At 39.9% G+C, this 17,971-nt stretch overlaps 1 protein-coding gene across 1 annotated transcript in view; it reads left to right on the forward strand.

Annotated features, from left to right (window-relative positions):
* Positions 1-1,460: 1,460 nt before the first annotated feature.
* The window catches only part of CDKAL1 (CDK5 regulatory subunit associated protein 1 like 1), a 409,356-nt gene continuing 392,845 nt past the window's right edge, over positions 1,461-17,971 (forward strand). The window contains 4 exon segments of the mRNA XM_032688042.1: positions 1,461-1,514; positions 2,682-2,719; positions 4,387-4,553; positions 7,518-7,630. Coding sequence (XP_032543933.1) covers positions 4,387-4,553; positions 7,518-7,630 — 280 coding nt within the window. The 5' untranslated portion in view covers positions 1,461-1,514; positions 2,682-2,719.

Below are 17,971 nucleotides of genomic sequence, written 5' to 3' on the forward strand. Positions count from 1 at the left end.
TAATCGGAGGGGTAACACTTGGCTAGTCAGGACAACTGTGAGGTAGTGCAGTGCCATGCTCCCAGAATAGAGAAGCTGAATTCAAGGACTGCATGTGAAACACTTAGAAAACTGAATATGGGAAGCTGAAAAGAAAAAACAAAGAGAATTGCTAACCTCAGTAGGACACTGATTGGTTATATAGATATCATTACTTACTGACACAGTAAGGACTTCTTACACCATACTGTGTAGGACTATGTCTGAAATAGATCAACCTGACCACTGACTTTGAAATGTTTTCCTCCATTCTCTTCTGGGCTAAAAGTGCCACAAAAATAACAAATTACACATCACACTTTGCCTCGCTGAGAGTATCTCTGAAAAGTACTTGTGTGCTTAGACAAAGACCAGTCTCAAAGGCAAATATATCTTAAGCTGTAACAATGACTCTACCGTGAAGCCAGAGTGATATTAATAGTGCTCAGTCCTGCCCAGAAAGATTTGTTCTTAAAGGCCAATTTAAACAAAGTGCTTATTTCTTTCTATCCCAGTTCCCCTCTTCAAAATGCTTCTGTTACTTTGTTCTTATCGTTACTTTTTTTTTTTTTTTTTTTGCCCGCGAACATTGTCAGATAAGAATGGCATAAAATAAGTAAAAGGAGGGGGAAGTGATATTCATAAGCAGAAGTTGCCAAGTTTTATCAGCGAGCACGCCAATAGACCTGTTCTGGAGTATACTCGGAGCTTTCATTCACTTTCCCTCCAGTCCGAGGGATACTATAATCTGCTATCTGGAGAATAAAATGATTCCAAAGGCTCCTTCTAAAGAGAGCAACTTAATGTTCAAAATGCAATTACAAGAAATGGTGACTTTTACACCCCAAAGCTGACTATCTGAAAATAAAATGTGTTAAAGATACAATGTAAACAATCTTTTTAGGCTAGCTGTGTATATTAATAATGAGGAAATAATATTATGCTCACACGCTATAGCACTTTGATCGCCAAGGACACTATACACTTCATAATCTGTCTGCTTCCTAAATATCAATAAGAAAAGTTGTTACTAGCCTGAAATTAGAGGAAAACAAAGCCAGAAAATTTATCCATCTCATATTAAATATTTTTATATGTAATATCAATATATTTCAGACTATTCAGAAGAGTAGCTACTAGCGTTGTATTTTGAGGAAATTAACGATTAAAATTAAAATAAAATAAATAAAAAAAAAAAGCCTTGCGGCCAGAAGAGGAATGAATAGCTCATCACTCATCTGGATCAGATACATCAGAATCCCAACTGGTTTAACTGGAAACGCGATGCTAATTTCCCAGTTAAAACAGAGGCGGGTGCCTCCAGGGATCCGGGAGGCGCTCCGGTTGCCCCGCTGAGGGACGGCGCTGCCTTGTGGCGAAGCGGCGGCTCCTCGCCCGCCGCGCTGTTGTGGCCGCCGCCGGCCGCCGTCGTGGCGCCGCTGCGCGCGCGGGGCAGCGGGGGCGGGGCGCGATGGCGGAGACCGGGAGAGGAGCGGGTGAGTGGCGGGGCCGGAGCCGGACGGGGCCCTCTCCCCTTTCCCTCTCCTCCTTCTCCCTCTCCCTTTCCTTTCCTAGGCGCCCGCCCCTCACCCCTGGGTTGCCCCCTGCCCAACCTTTCCCTGGGAGCTTGGGGTGGGCCTGTCTGGGTGGCTGTATTTGTATGTGGATATATACGCACACACATATACACGCATATACATGTACGCATACATATATATATTAGTTGGTCTCGCAGTGTATGCGCGCTACTGCTTTCTTCTGCCCCGGGATTTCATCCCAGGGTTTTACCGAGACACCTGTGGGTAAATAGAGGGAAAAGAGCGGTCGTCTTCTACATGCATGAAACTGTTCTCTGTGTGGAAAGCCCTCCCGTGGTATGTGCAAGGAGGTTGAGCAGGGGTGACTGAAATAAGCTGGTGCAAGGGGAGTTCCGTTTGTGTCAAGGCGTTAAAACCGTTTTTATTATGGTTTGGTTTTTGGTTTTGTTTTTTTTTTTTTTAATTTATTTAATTTATTTTATTTATTTATTTATTTATTTACTACCATTCATATTGTTAAAGAGAAATGATAAGTTCTGTAGGTGCAGTTTGTTACTATGAGAAGAATACACTAACTTCTAGTTTTGTTTTTGCCTCTGATTTCAGTCAATCTGTCAGAATAGCTGCCGGAATCTGTAGTTATTTCTTTGCTTCTTCCATGTGTATTTAACTAGTGCAGACATCGAGTTATCTGTTTTAAAATAACTTCACAGTGTTTGTAATTGAAAAAAAAATGTTGTGGGTGGCTTTACCTAAAATTTACTGTTAATCTCTTTCCCTTCTTTCATTCAAAATTTTAAACTCCTGATTGAAGATGGAAATCTGGAGGAGGTCTGAGATAACGGAAATGTCTGACTTTGACAAAAATGGCTGTATAAAAGAAGGGCAAAAAGAACAGTGCCTCTGCTCAGGGGATAGGGAAAGCATGACTCCTTGTTCCACCTTGTCAGCCAGTCAGCGTGTGCACCCAGTCAGATGAGGTCACACTGAGCAAGAAACATATTTTTGCAAAGGGAGGAGGAATGCTTCTTGGACAATGACGTGAACTCATGGTTTTCTGTCTTCTAGTTTTGCTCCTTCATGCCATGTCTTTCTTCCTTTTTTTTTTGTTTCCCCCCCGCACAGGATTTCTATCCAAGAGGATTTAGACCTCGCTTAAAAAGGTAGGAGTTTTAATTTGGCTATATTTTTTCTTTCATGGGCCAGTGGAATAAGCTAACCTTATTTGCTTTGCTAGCTGCTCCATTATATTGGATATTTTTCTGGAAGAGAGAAAAGAACAACAAATCAAAACTTTTTTTCCTTCGCATGTACTCAGTTGATAACATTACCTATTTGTACATGCTGTCACTGGTATGAAGTGGTGTAAGAGATGTCACCTCCCCTTCATACCCTTTATTGCTGGACTTTTCACGGCAGTTTATATTTGTTCATCCTTTGCTGCATTATTTTATAGATCCTGGGATTTTTATCAAGATGAATGCTTGAATAGCTGTGGCACATGCATCCTCTTTGTGACATCATTCTACTCCTTTTTAAGTTAAACACAGATGTTTTGGTTCAGGTTACATGAAGTTTTATTTAGAAGTATATTTTGAAAGATCGACTGAAGGACACATGCTGGGAAAATGCACAGGTGTTTAACTTCTTATGTTCTGCAATAATTAATTTGCAACATCTGGAAGTATCCTTATGCCAGTAGTGAATCTTCTGTTCCTGAAATCTGGTTTTAAAGACATTAAAGCCTTGGTTGTTTTGTTCTTCTCTGTGAGATAGGAAAGTGTTTTATTTTCCCTGTAAACTCTGTGAAATGCCCTTGTGTGATTTCCTTTGTAAAATGTTGAGATACATAAAACCCCAGGTTTCCAATGGTACATCAGACTATATTCTAATTAAGAGTTAGTTACACACAGCACAGTGTGAGATGTGTATTTAATGCAATAACTTTTTTTAGGCTCTTTTAGCAAGTAACTTTTTTTTTTCAGTTCCTGAAAACTAATCTGGATCTTGACATCTGCTGGGAGGATATATATGCATATTTATTTACTTCCTTGTGGAAAATATAATTAGATTCTAGTGATCTTTTAGTATATTATACTAGCCATATTATGAACTGTTTATTTTATATTAGTTAGGTTTAACGTCTCGTACCTGAAGATAGAAATGTTTATTTTGCTGTCCTAATGAATGAGGTAGTTCAGATGAAGGGCCTGTGGGATCAGGAATTCTAGAAACAGTTTGGTTTGTTTTCAAAAAGACTGTGAAGCCATATTGTCTTGAAGAAATACCATGCACCTGTTTTCAGCATAGAAATAAAAGAGCCAGAACAGCCTCTGAAGCAGGAGCTTAAATTCTGTATCTTTCATTCTTCTGTGATGTGAGTGGAAGCACATCCATCACATAACATGAAGTCATTATTTTATTATGATGCAGACATGGTTAAAAGTACTTGTGTCTTGGATATGTTGTGTCAGAGGAGCTGAAGGGTTTTTGAATTAGAAGGTGACAAGGTACAGATTATTTTAAAAAGGCTCTAAAAATCTGTATGGCTTGTGGCTTTATCTTTGCCTGTGCTTGATGCCCCTAAAAATCTGTATGGCATTTGTGACTCTCCCTGCCTGTGTTTGAGGTATCGGGGAAGAGGGCATCAGAAAGCACCTCTGCATAGATGTTGGGTTTTATGTGCTCAGTCCCTCATGTGTATGATATATTGCATGTATATGAGAAATATATCTGACTTTTATTTGTGAGAACATATACAGTAGATACTGGGCCTTGGGTTTGTATTCAGATGCTTGCTAATGCCTGCCTTCTCTAACACTTCTTGAAGATGCCTGCTGCCTGTGATTCAGTGCTTGAGGATATTGAAGACATTGTGTCAGCAGAAGATGTGAAACCACATGACCGACAGTTTGTGAGAAGGAATGTTTTTCCAAAAGTGCGAAAACGCAATTCACAAAAAAATGTTCAGACAGAAGATGATCCCCCAAGTGACAGGTAAAGTCTCACATCGACCCTATCTTGTTACTTTTCTTGCAGCTTGTATACGCTGTCAGCTTCTAAAAATAAGGTGGAAGTTCTCATTATCTCATAAATCTGAACACAGGAGAAAAATGAGTAAAATAGTCTTCATAAAATGTAGGGAGAATAAGTAATAAGTCCGAAGCAAATTTATTTTCCTGGGCAAATTTTCTGTAGAAACGAGTAATCACTGAGATGTTGACGAAGGGAATAATCAGACCAGAAAAATGGTCTCTGTTACACTTTTATGTGTAAAAAAATTTCTGAAAAACTGTCTGCTTCATCTTAATTACCTAAATAGAAGCTGAGCTGTTCAAATAGCAGTCCTGGAGTAGCCTTTTGGCATCTCTAATGAGAAATAAGAACAAAATCCTGGGAGCTGCAAAAGGGTTGAGGTTGGAAGGTCATCTTGTCCAAACCCCCTGCCCGAGCAGGGCCACCAAGAGCCGGTTGGTCAGGACTGCTTTTTGGACTAGATACTTTCTGAATATCTCCAGGGATGCAGATTCTGCAACCTCCCTGCTTAACTTGTGCCAGTTGCTGGTCATTTTTAAAATGAGAAAGGTGTTTCCAGATGTTCAGAGGGAACCGCCTGTGTTTCAGTTTGTGCCTGTTGCCTCTGGTCCTGTCATTGTGCACCACTGAAAAGAATCTGGCTGTGTCTTCTTTGCACTCTTCCTTTGGGTATTTATATACTTTGATGAGATCTCTCTGGGCCTTCTCCAGGCAGAATAGTCCCAGCACTCTCAGCCTTGCCTCATATGAGACGTGTTCCAGTTCCTTAATGATCTTTCTGGCCCTTTGTTGGACTATCTCCAGTACATCCATATTTCTCTTGTGGATGCATCTCGTCAGTGCCCAGGGACTTACGCATGCCCAGTTTGCTGAAGTATTCCTGACCCGGTCCTCTTTAACAAAGGTTACATATTCCTTGCTTGTCTTTCATCCTGGTTTCTGGAACCTGGGATTTCCAGAGGCTGTACTTTTTGTGTGTACATCCTGCAGGTGAAACGCTGAAACTCCTTTTGAACTTGCTGTTTTATTTCAGTGGAAATAGTATGCAATAACCATGGAATGTATCTTTGCATTTTTCCTACTTGTGATTCCCATAAGAATGAAATCAGCTTTCTGCTGCAGTGGAATTGATTAGAGTATAGGTCAGCTCATTTATTGATTCTAGTTTCTACTGCGTTTCTGAGATCTGGATTTTTTTTCCTCTTTCTTCTTCCATTAGTTTCAAGTTGGTGGATAAAATTTCCCTGTATGATAAAGATGAAAATAAAATAGGTATGGGAATTTAATTTCCTGTGGGGAAATTAAATTTTGGTTTTTTTTCATTAGTGCTCAAAAGGGATTTTGTAAGCATAACAATGCATCTTTATCTGAATGCCCCTAAAAGTGCACTGGCCCCAGTCTGCCAGGAGTGTATGTACAGCTGAACTGGTGCTCTGTAGATACTTCACACTAGCACGTCATGCACCAAAGCATTCAGGTACTATGAATCTAACAAGCTGTGGTTTAGTGTTTTTGACCCAAGAAAGCACGTTGAGCGTGTGTTGTTTAGACAGTAGGAAGTCTAGATACACTGTGTTTTTACACTTAATGATCATTAATGTTCCATCAACAAATTTCTATTTCTAGCTAAGGGAAGCATCTTTTAAAAAAAGAAGCGTGGAGGGGAAGGAAAAAAAAAGGTGTACGCTGGGCGAAGCATTGTGTACCAGGATGTGTGGTGTTCTTGTACTGGCATCTTTAGCTCATTGGCAGTTATCCCAGGAATTTCAATGAGAGCTTCTTGCAGAACTTTTTGTTGATTCTTTAGGCACTGTGTGTGCTATCTCCAGGCTGCATGTCTGTCATGCTCCTTCTGTAACCCAGAAAGATTGGGATATGTGCTTTCAGATATTCGTGTGGCTGGTGGCCACTAAGTTAAGAATTTATAAAGCTGGCTTGTATGGAGGGAGCTACAACCAGTGGGTGCCATAATATAAAAGGTTGCAGTTTAACTCTTCACAGTTTGTTTGCTGGTGGTCTGATTTCAGTGCAGTTACTTGAAGGTTACTTGTTACAAGATAGGATAATACTCAGAAAGTTCGGGGGGGGGGGAGGGCGGGTTTTTTTGTTTGGTTGGTTTTTTGTTTGTTTGGGGTTTTTTTATTTGCTATTTGCTTATTTGTGTGGTTTTGTTGGGGTTTTTGTTTTTGCTTTAACATAACTGCAGTGTACCAAATCTCTTCTTGTCCTACAGCTCTTGTACCTTCTCCATTCTAAAACTCTTTTCAAACTGTTTTCCAGCTGTTTGTGGATTGACTCCACCACAAGGGAGAGAATTGGAAGAGTGAAAGTGAGAAAACTTGTGGGTTGAGATGAAGGCAGTTAAATTGAAGGAAAGAGTAGGGAAAAACCCCAAGTGATGCAAAAGCAATCACTTGCCACCTCCCACAAGCAGACTGGTGCCCAGCCAGTGTCAGAACAATGGCTATTTTTGAAAGATCAAACCCACAATTTTCATTGCTGAGCATGATGTCGTCTGAAATGAATTATCCTTTTGGTCAACTATTCTGTTCATGTTCCTCCTGACCTGTTGTCCGTCTCCAACCCACTTGTGGTGAGATGGAGCACGGTGGGAAACAAGCAAGGATAGTTCAACAACAGCTAAAACACAGGGGTGTTATCAACACTGCTTTGGTCACAAACACCAAACACAGCACTATACAGGTTGCTCTGAAGAAAGCTGACTCTATCCCAGCAAGACCTAATACCTGTTACACTAAAATCACATAATAATAGTGGTTTTCCTCAGCTGTTTTGGAGTTGTTACTGTTTGTGTTGCATATTTTATATTTGAAGAATTATAGTTCAGTGAGTCTGTTCAGTGGGCTTAAAGGGGAAGCTTGTTCATCTTTTAACTTGCCTTTTTCATTCATTTTTCCTAAACAGCATTATTCCTGGTGTTCAGAAAATCTGGATTCGTACATGGGGATGTTCTCACAATAACTCGGATGGTGAATATATGGCTGGACAGCTGGCTGCATATGGATACAAAATTACAGGTAATGATATGACTTGAGTAATTCAATTTTTCTGAGGTGAATGTTCAGAGCTGTCAAACTGACATCAAATGTTCTTAGTCTTAGTTTTGAAAATCCCCTTCTGATCCCTTTCTGATTTGAAGGTACAGAGGTAAAGTGTTTTCCTGGCATTAAACAGAACGATTACAAGATGAGTGCTTTCAGAATGGTTAGATTATCTTGACAGGGCAGACATCTAATAGGTGTCATGCAGTGCCTTTTTTTGGGCATTTTGCTTGCTAACGGAATTGAAAAGTTTTCATAAGAGTGGAAGGGAAAGATATTAATTCTTGCTTTTCTGACTGCAAGCGGTGGAACTCAAGGGGGAGAGAGAGAAAGGTGGTGTGTTGTCACTTGTTGAAGTGTGTGTTTGGTGCTGGAGCGAGATGAACTACTCCAGATGAATGATCTTTTGTTTTAGGAGAGATGATCACTAGGATGGAGGTGGGATGGTGCAGGTTCCAAAGAGCTGAAAATGCTATTTCTCCTTTCCTTCCAAGTACTTAAAAACGCTCTTCATCATTTTGTTCCTCCTTCCCAGTCCTAAAAAAAACCCCGAACTTGTGGTTGTGCTGACTACATTTCATCTCCTTAATGCAAATGTGTTGACATAAAAGTTGAAAAGTTAGATTAATGTCGTATTTCAGTAGCTAAGTATTTATCTGAATTTTTTTGTCTAGCTTATGACTAGTTAAAATAGAAATAAAGTTTAGTCATTAATGCAAGTTCAGGTCTGTCTTGCATTTTAAGTTGCATCTGGCTTGTACTGAAAGACTTCAGGGTTGTCTGTCCTGACATTTTTCTAAAAGTATTTTACTCCTGATTTCACAAAATGATTGTTTCTTTTCTTGAATATCTCATGATACCGTTAAGCAATTGCATCTTGTTTTCCTTTATTGTGGTTGATCTTTCTGCATTTGTATAAGTAAAAATTAGATACTGAATTATTCAACTGTCTGAACCATTTTATGGAACCCAGGTGATTCTTAAATTATTGGTGCAACTCTGGAGTAGGTGTGCTCTTTCCACAGACAAATGTGGAGTGCTGGTCCAAAAAGTCTTATTTGTGACAGCTATTTGTGTAAGATTACAAATGAGTTCTCACTTTGCCTTGTTATGGCTTTCTTAATTTTAACTTCTCTTTACCTGAAATTTTTTAATGCATATTGTTCCAGAAGCTAATTCTGGTTTGTCAGGATTTCTATGACTTTCCTGTGGTTTTGGAATTTTATTGGGAGAAATGTAGGAAAGATGGAGTTCAGTGAAGAAATGAACTATGTTAAATTTCTGATACCTTATCTTTTTAGAAAATTAAGTGTTCATAACTTTCGAGTAGAAGTCTACATCTAGAATCTGAAACTGAGAACTAAAAATTGAATAAAAGCTGCAATTGTAGGGACAGGAATACATACAGAGTAATTTTGGTAGTTGTATATGAAATCAACTTCTAGTTTCGGGTCATTATTAAATCGAAGTTTTGATTTAGTTAATTTCTGTGTATGTGTATATATATATTAAATCAAACAAATCCCAATGCCAGGTGATAGGCAGAAATTATGCAGTGTGGTTTCTTCTTCTTGAAATGAAGTAACTTCTTTTTAAGCTGATATTATTTAAGGTCCTCTGGAAATTTCCTTTTTGTTCAATGGAACAAAAATATTTGCTACAAATTCTGGCTAAAGTAAATTTTTACAAACCCATCTATTTAACTTTCTCTTTAATAGGTGGTTAATGAAGCTGGAACTGAGTGCAACTGTAGCAACTGTGTTAGAATCCAAAGTGGAAACTAGTGCTGTGGTTCAGAGGGACCTTAATAGACTAGAAAAAGGGGTAATGGAAGCCATATGACATTTAGCAAAGGCAAATGCAAAATCCTAGGATTGGCATAACTTCAGCTAGTGTTAAGGGTGAGTGTGGGCAGACTGACTAGAAAGCAACTTCACAGAAGAAGATTTTGGGATTGAGGTAGACAAGAAGTGAGCATGAGTCAGCAGTGAAGTCTTGTAGCAAGGAAGGCAAACTGCATCCTGGGTTATGTTAGCAAGAGTGCAGCCAGCAGGTCTGGGAAAATGATCCTTCTTCTTTGTGTGGTACTTGTGAGATGGTGTTTGGAATGCTGTGTCCAGTAATCCAGCTTTGGTCCTTTTTTGGACTCCACAGGAAAAGACAGAGGTTGGTGTAATGGAGTGAGTCCAGTGGAGAGCCAAGATGGTTTGGGAGCACACAATGTATGAGAAGAGATTGGGAAGACTGGGTTTCTTCAGCTTTAAGAAGAGAAGGCTCATGGAAGATTCTAGTTGCAGACAGCAATGTCCAGTAGGAGAGTACAGAGAAAATGGAGTCAGTTGCTTCTCAAACGTGTGCAGTCAGACAACAGAGTTGCTCTTGACAAAATGGCAGTTCAGATTTTTAGCATCCAGTGCATAAGTTATTGCTCATGCTATCCATTTTTGATTTTTACTTAGAGGAAATGCCAATGTAGAAATTTTCCCAATATTTCTCAAATATCGCTTGTAAATCTCTCCTTAAGAAAGCATGTTTGTTTTTTTTTTTTATAGTGGTCATCTGGGAAGTTCAGATAGAATGTTAAGTAGGGATTTAATCTCTTTGTCCTATACAGTGAATTAGTTACTCAGTAATAAACTATTGCTTGAAGTAATCCAAATTTCAAATATTTCTTGAAATTAAGCTTAGTATTGTTTACAGTATGGAGGACAGGAAAAAAAAAGAAAATGTTTTGCAAGAACTATTTTCTAAATCAATGCCTGTCTCTGTTGCTAGAATCTGTTGTTACAGTGTCTTGGACAACTATTACTTAAATAAAAGTGTTCGGATTAGTCTGTTTCCTACATGTTCCTAAGCTTTTGAGTCAACACTTAGTGAAAAGGTGATGGAATAAAGTCCTGGTTTTAGAGAATGAGGTGTGAGCTTTATTTGCAGTTCTTGCTCCTTTATAAATGAAATGGTCAAGCACTGGTTCTAGTGTCTTCTGTCTAATTGTAAGATTGAAAAAAAAACAGAAGGAAGAAAAGCAGCATCAGACAGTTTCCTGTTGGTAACTAGAAGTTGTAACAGTGCAACCTGCCTTATAAGTTGACTTACTTGAAAGTGAATATTGATATAATGTCCTCCTGGCTTTTCATGTGTTTTAAAAATGTTCTTTCTGTACAAGCAGCCTGTGTTGCTTTCAGGAGTGTCTGTATCCAAAGGTGAAGGCTGAGGGCTGTGCTACAGTTTTTCACACCAAAGACTACCTCTGTCTGGGGAGAGAATGGAGTGTGAATCAACAACATCCAGATATTGCAAAACAGCAGTGATGATTAAAAGTCATGGACTGCATCATCTTAAAAATGGGTAAAGGGAAACCAGAAGAGCCAAACCTATTTTTATATCTGGTCTTACAGGGTGAAGGTAGGCAGCATTCTGAACAAATCTGGCATACCATCCTGTGAGAACACAAAGCTCTTTTGTGAGTCTGAGCCACGCAGAAATGTGTGGACCAGCTGCTATCAGTGAAGGGCTGTACCACGGGTACTTGTTCATATTCTGAAAACACTGCAGCTGACGGTGGCTTTACTAGTTCTAAAACTGGTTTTGGTTTCTTGGCAGCTTGACTTGCAGTATAGTTTAGATATGCCTGCAAACCTACTGGAATGTTCCCTTTGAGATACGCCCTGGAGGAAGAAACTCTCATGGTACAGACAAGTAACGCCTCCTGTGAAAAGCAGGAAGTGGGCGAACTGGGAGCTTTCAAATATTGCAACCCAGATTTTTGTCTGGAAAGGGAGTTCAGTACGTGTGCCACTTATAGTACTTTCTCTCTGAAAAGTGGAACTGAACATGTGTGACATAGAAGACATTGACTTCTGAAGCGAGTAGTTGTATTAGCATATGTTGACATTGGTAGGTTTCTGGTTCTGTGGAATTAATGGGTTTTGGTCCAGCCTTGAATGCATTTTGATGGATCAAGCTGTTATGTGGGCTTGTTGTTTTGTAGTGATTGCTTCTGGCTTGAGGCTGTTCAGGTCCAAAGCATTTCCTCCTTGGTCATTGTAAAACATGCTGGGGGCAGAAAAGGCATTGCTAATGACTTAGTGTTCATTCTTCTGATATTTCTAAATTTTTCTTTTATGAGGAGGAAGCAAAAACTGTTATTAAATATTCAGCAAAGCTAAACCAGTCACAGCTTATCTGCAATACACTTCTGTGGTTTTTTAAAAATAAATGCTAGCACGGAACTTTTTCCTCCTGTAGCATGGGATTCTAGAAGCAAGAAGGGGTGGATCTGTTGTGTTGCTAATTCAGTTGTCTTGGTTTTGATTTAGCACCTGGAAACTAGGTTATATTATAGACCCTTAGCTTTACTTGTGCAGTTTTAGACTAGTCTTTAGTCAGGCTTCCTTTTTACTGTCTCAGGAATTTTTTTTGGTGAGGTTGTTGGATGGAAAGACGCTGTGTAGAGGTCACTCCATTATTGTGATTATGGTATTTGCTGGCAGGACTTGTATCAGTGAGATTTGCCAATTGCTATTGAAGTGTAGTGTTTATAATCCAAGTTATGTGTCTTATAGCTCTGTAATTCCCTGTGCAGAGAATTTATGTATTTCTCTAAGGAAATATCAAATAGTATTTTGAAACACTGCTAAAGAAATTATCTGGGGTTTTTTGCCCCTTCTGCTTTTTAATTTTCTAAACATTTGTCAGTTTTGTTTACCAGTGGATATAGCTGAGGTATCCTTCAAACTGTCCATCTGCTTAAACAGCACATTTGAGTAGAAGAAAGAAAGAAGAAGACAAGGAAGAACAAATGCTTTTGATCTACTTAAGACCTCATGTTGAAAAGAAGACAGATGTAGAAGGAAACAGTCTGCTGTGGAAAAGCAGATGAGGTGCTGCAATCTAACACGGACTTTGGTGTTCAACAGCATTGTCTAGTGTTGGTTGAGTTGCATAAACCATGCTTGCTTAGGCTTTGGCCATCCCCATACAGACATAGCAAAGCATGCTGCAGCATACATTTTATTCATCCAAGTGGAAAATAAAGAAAATTGCTAAGACTGTACAGGTATTGATTCATGGGTTGTGAATCATTTCAGAATCCGGTGCTTTGTTGTAAGTGTTGTTATAAAAGTACTTTTCTACTGCACAATGAAATTTTAATGATTTTAGATTTTGATTTATTTTATTGTCTTAAAGTAGAGATCTCTAAAATAGTTTACTGTACTATTAAAATAAGCTTTCTGCAGCTTGCATACTGGTTGATGAAGTATTTTGGCTAAGATTTTTGCTGATGTCTAGTGTATGCTTTTACTTGGTCAGAATCAGCAGTTGGTCTTTACATTTTTTACTCTCCACCCTGCTGATCACGCTCATGTGTTCCTTCTTAGGTATAATGTAAAACAGTAGTGATTACTGTGTAATTTTTGGGATGAACCATCCTCATTGTGAGGTATTTTTAATATTCTTTTTTTAATCTAAAAAGAATCTTTATTACATGCTCATTAAGTGCCTTATCAATCAGAATTCAAGTTTATCTCTTTTGTTTGGATTTGTACTTTTCAAATGGTTGTGAGTGCAGAGCCAATTTAGAAAAAAAGAGTCTTTACAGCCTTTTTTGGGGGACAGGATGTCTGTGGTGTGTGTTTAAATACACAAAATACAACACCCCACTGCTTTTCTGGTAATGAGAGGTGTTTCTGTTTTCTGTGACAGCACTACAGTCATGAAACTGTCCTCTGAAGCAGCTGAGCAATGGAGGAAAGTGAACAGAGGCATAAACGCTGCAGTGTTTTGTACCCCCAGCGAAGAATTCTCCTGTTGTCTATAACTTGTAGAGTCACAATCTCGTATGGTTTTTGCATTGCTTAATAACCTTACCTGCAACAGATTTCTCTTTCAGATTCAAGCTGACTCATCTGGATATAAAAGCTTTTGGATGTTGATCATAGAATCATAGAATCAGACAGGTTGGAAAGGACCTCTGAGATCATCAAGTCCAGCCCTTGATCCACTACCACCACAGTTGCTAGACCATGGCACTAAGTGCCACGTCCAGCCTCATCTTAAAAACCTCCAGGGACGGAGAATCCACCACTTCCCTGGGCAGCCCATTCCAATGGCTGATTACCCTCTCTGTAAAGAATTTCTGTCTAATATCTAACCTAAACCTCCCCTGGCACAGCTTAAGGCCATGCCCTCTTGTCCTACTGCTGATTGCCTGGGAGAAGAGACCAACCCCCACCTGCCTACAACCTCCTCTCATGTAGTTGTAGAGGCGATGAGGTCTCCCCTGAGCCTTCTCTTCTCAAGGCTAAACAACCCCAGCTCCCTCAGCCTCTCCTCACAGGACTTGTGTTCAAGTCCCTTCACCAGCCTCATTGCCCTTCTCTGCACCTGCTCCAGCACCTCAACATCTTTCCTGAACTGAGGGGCCCAGAACTGGACACAGTACTCCAGGTGAGGCCTCACCAGCGCTGAGTACAGGGGCAGAATCACTTCCCTGGTCCTGCTGGCCACACTGAGAGAGGCAGTAAAGTAGCTTATTTCTGTACCTGTTGTCTTAAGATAATCGCCATACCAGCGATATGGATTCCTGCTCTCAGAAGATCTGAGTTGTTGCTTGTCACAAGTTTGCTTTGTGCATTGATTCTTGATATTCAGGCTTGAAAACCCTACTCGGTTGTGCACAGTCAATGAATGCTTGGGGTGTGGGTGGGGAGGTTTTCATCTGAAACTTTTGTGGTGAAATGGCTTAGGAAGATGAGGAGAGTGGGTGAAATGGGATATAGGGGGGAAGACAACAGGTGATATTCATGGGGTATAGCAGATGGAGTTGCACAACTGGAGACGATCAAAGTTTCACAGTTCTTTGGAGGAATACAGGTATTCCCAGTGAAGCCAAAGTGTCCCATAAGCCAGTGAGTGGGATGATGAGTCTGGAAATGGTTGTGGTGCTTTCTTGCAGCACAGAGTTCGTGCAATAGCGTGCTATGACTCATCTGCAGCAGTGCATGTTCCCCAGGTCTCGGTAAACTAACGTATAATTGTGGGTTTTGGCAGCTTTGTATTACTGCTCCAGTGTTCCCTGTAAAACTTCCTAACCTGTGTGTGGCTAGACTTCTGTTACTTATCACTGCTGACTTGTAGCACAGTGCAAGATATACAACCTCTTTGCGGCGAGTTTTTCCTACCTCGGCTTCCTCAGCATCAGCTTCTTATTCCTGTTGGGCAACTTTCTGTTAAGTGGGGTATCCAGCTTTGAGAATGTTGTCTCCAGTACCAGACAGAACTCCTAGTTCTCAAACTGGGAAATGTTTCCCCTGTTTATGGGAGAATTGGATAAGAACTAGTCTGTGTTTTCTCCTCATAATGGCATCCCGTATCACTGCCCTTAGAGCTTGATATGACAAGTGTGTACTGTTTTCTTTATCCTGCTTAGAATCACCTATTTTACAATTCATCTATGAATGTTTTTTTTTCCTTGTGGTATTTTAATTTCTCAATCGCAGGGCTGGCAGCTGAAACTTGGGAGCAGGCTGGAGAGACCAAATAAATCCTTTGTGTACAGTCTTCAGAGACACTTGTAGAGAGCCCGCCGGGTAAATTTAAGCATACATAACATGTTTAGGATTAGTTCTAGTGATGGAGCGTTGGCTGCATGCTCTAGTGGTTGTGCAGTGGGGTTTAGTTCTGGCAATGCTGAACTTCATGTAATCCAGAAGAATGACTTTGAAAAGGATTGAACCATTAAGGGTAAATTTCAACTTCTGGTAACATATCCTCCTACCTGGAATGTGCCCCTGTAGCAAATGAAGCATAAATAGCAGTGATGAAGTGAGTTGCAACATAGACATACACATGATGAGGAGATTTGTGGTGCACTCTATGGAGAGCTTAGTTCCACATGTCTCATGGTTCTTTGGGCTTATGGAAAATTTTTAGAAGATTTATGAAAACTAATGGGAGAACAGACTATTTTTTTAATAACCTGAAGAGATTTCTTTGACCATGTACTCTCAGAGGTAGGACCAAGATTATATTTTGATCAGGAACATTTGTAGGGGCATCTGAAAGACTTACTTGTTGCCCTGCGCGATTGGAGAACAGTGGTGGGGGGGTTAATGTTTACTGCAGGCTCTTGATATAATTTGGCTACAGTTTCATTTGCTGGTAGATGTTCCTTGGATGGAGTTCTCTGAACTTGGTATGGTTACAGCTTTGCATTAAGATGCTTCTGATTTATTTTGGGAATGCTTTTTGCCCAGTTGCAGTGTGGGTGCCTCCACGTGTGTAGTTGCTTGTTACTCCACAGAGGAAAGGCCAACCCGAGTGAGTTGCTTTCCAGCTTGTTGGTTGTAAGAATTGTCAGTGTAGCACAACTGAACTTGAACTGTGCTGTGTCTCCAAGTACAGAACATTAACCTGTATTGTTCTATCTCTGTTAGGCCTGAGGGCATGCTAAGAGAAAAGACTGCCATGTGATTATGGAGTCTGGCTAGAGATAGCAGAAATTCACTAAATGGATAAGTGACACAAATTGGTTTTGGTGCTTTTCCTCATTGATGGAAGCAAATTAAGTCCATTTCTTTCTCTCTCTCTTATTTGTGTTATTCCCCTGCCTGCTAGACCTCAGTGTAATTGTTATTTCCTTCTTCATGGCCATTTTGGGTTATGTTCATGTAAACCTGGTAGGTGCTTCTGTGGCTCCCAGGTGTTAAAACAGGTCCTGTTGCTGAGTGAACAAGTAATGAAGCATGCAGCAATTTCTTATCTCTTCCAGAGTCCCATCTCATCCTTGGAGTGTATTTCAGGTCATCTGTGCTTTTATTTATGCCTTTTTCCTCTCTTTTTTTTTTTTTTAAATGGTACAACATGTGTCTCCCCAGACCTGGTTGGCATGAGCAAGTTCAGATGTTACCCTTCTGGTTTCTATCTATCAAAATATCTTACAGTAGTCACACATACACAGTCGGTAATGCATGAAATAGTTTAGGCGGGTAGCTTTTTCAGCTGAAGAGGCTTTAAAACTCTGGGTGGGCTGGGCAGAGCCCTTGGGCGCGGTGGTGCCGTACCGGGAGGAGCCCAGAGGGGGCAGCAGTGGATAAGGAGTGTCCCGGGGGGACGCGCTCCCGCTTTCCGTCAGCCGGGAGGGCACTGAAGCTTCCCGTTCTTTCTGGGCTGTGTGAACGACTGAATTTGGGGATGCTGGAGCAGTAGTCAAATTTGAAGTGCAGTCGTGTGCATTCAACTGAACCGGCTTTAAATTATTTGCTGTCATTCCAATCTTATGTCAGTTTAGTTGCTGAGTTTGCTGTTGAGTATTAAGAAGGTCTGTGTTTCATACTTCTATTTTGTCTCAGTTACCACTCTAAGTTATATTTTGTGCTAGACTCATCAGTTCCCCTTCCAGAGAGTCTGTGTTGAGGACTGGAGATTCATGAAATGTAATTGCTAAATTGCTAAATTCACCTTTTTAAAGAATTATTCCATTTGGAAGCACCTTTCTGCTTTATTTCTGTTGGTCTGGGGACGTTGCTTTACTTTTTATATAGGACTTTCTCCCTGAAATGTTATTTGAGGATTTTGCTTATAATGATTGATGTGCTGTTCATTAAGGAATGATTAAAAAATTGGTTTAATTTTAATAATCTTAGTACACTCTTACAGTGTGTATTACATCAAGACACTAAAAATGGTGAGGATGACTGAACGAATACTAGTTGTTGAAATGCATAACAACAGCATAAGTAGAACCATGAGTGTAAAGACAGATGGTATTCAGGTTGGATGTCGGTAATTAATTGTTACAGCTTGTTAAGGCTAGTATTTCAGGTAGATGGTAGTTGTTGTAGTAAGTGAAGTGCTATCCTAAGGTTCAAAAACTAGGTTTTTACTTTGTCCGAGCACGTTCTGAACAATATGAAGGATCTGATTTAATGTGTTTTTTGAGGGAAAGTGCTACTTGCTGTGAATTAACATCCTAAGTTGAATGTGGTGTCTAGCCTACGTAATGACTTTGTAAATTTTGTGTGATTAACTCCAGGGTTTGTGCAAATACTTTTTTTAAAATTTGCTTTGGTTGAGTGTATATCATTTTCTTGAGCTTATCTTCAGGAACTTCTGCGTTGTATAAATTTTTGGGGTTTTTCAGCTAAATATTTTTTAATTTAGTTTTCTAAAATCTTTTATTGTGAATAATGTTTGAAATAGTGGAGATGAGCAATTTGTCAAAGGGCAGTCTGTCTCACGTACGTGTTGGGAGCAGTAGAGCTGTGTGCACCGGGAAGCACCTGAGTTTGCAGGGAAGGAGCTCTGTATTAGTGG

The sequence above is a fragment of the Chiroxiphia lanceolata genome, chromosome 1, assembly GCF_009829145.1.
Source record: "Chiroxiphia lanceolata isolate bChiLan1 chromosome 1, bChiLan1.pri, whole genome shotgun sequence".
Classification (NCBI taxonomy): domain Eukaryota; kingdom Metazoa; phylum Chordata; class Aves; order Passeriformes; family Pipridae; genus Chiroxiphia; species Chiroxiphia lanceolata.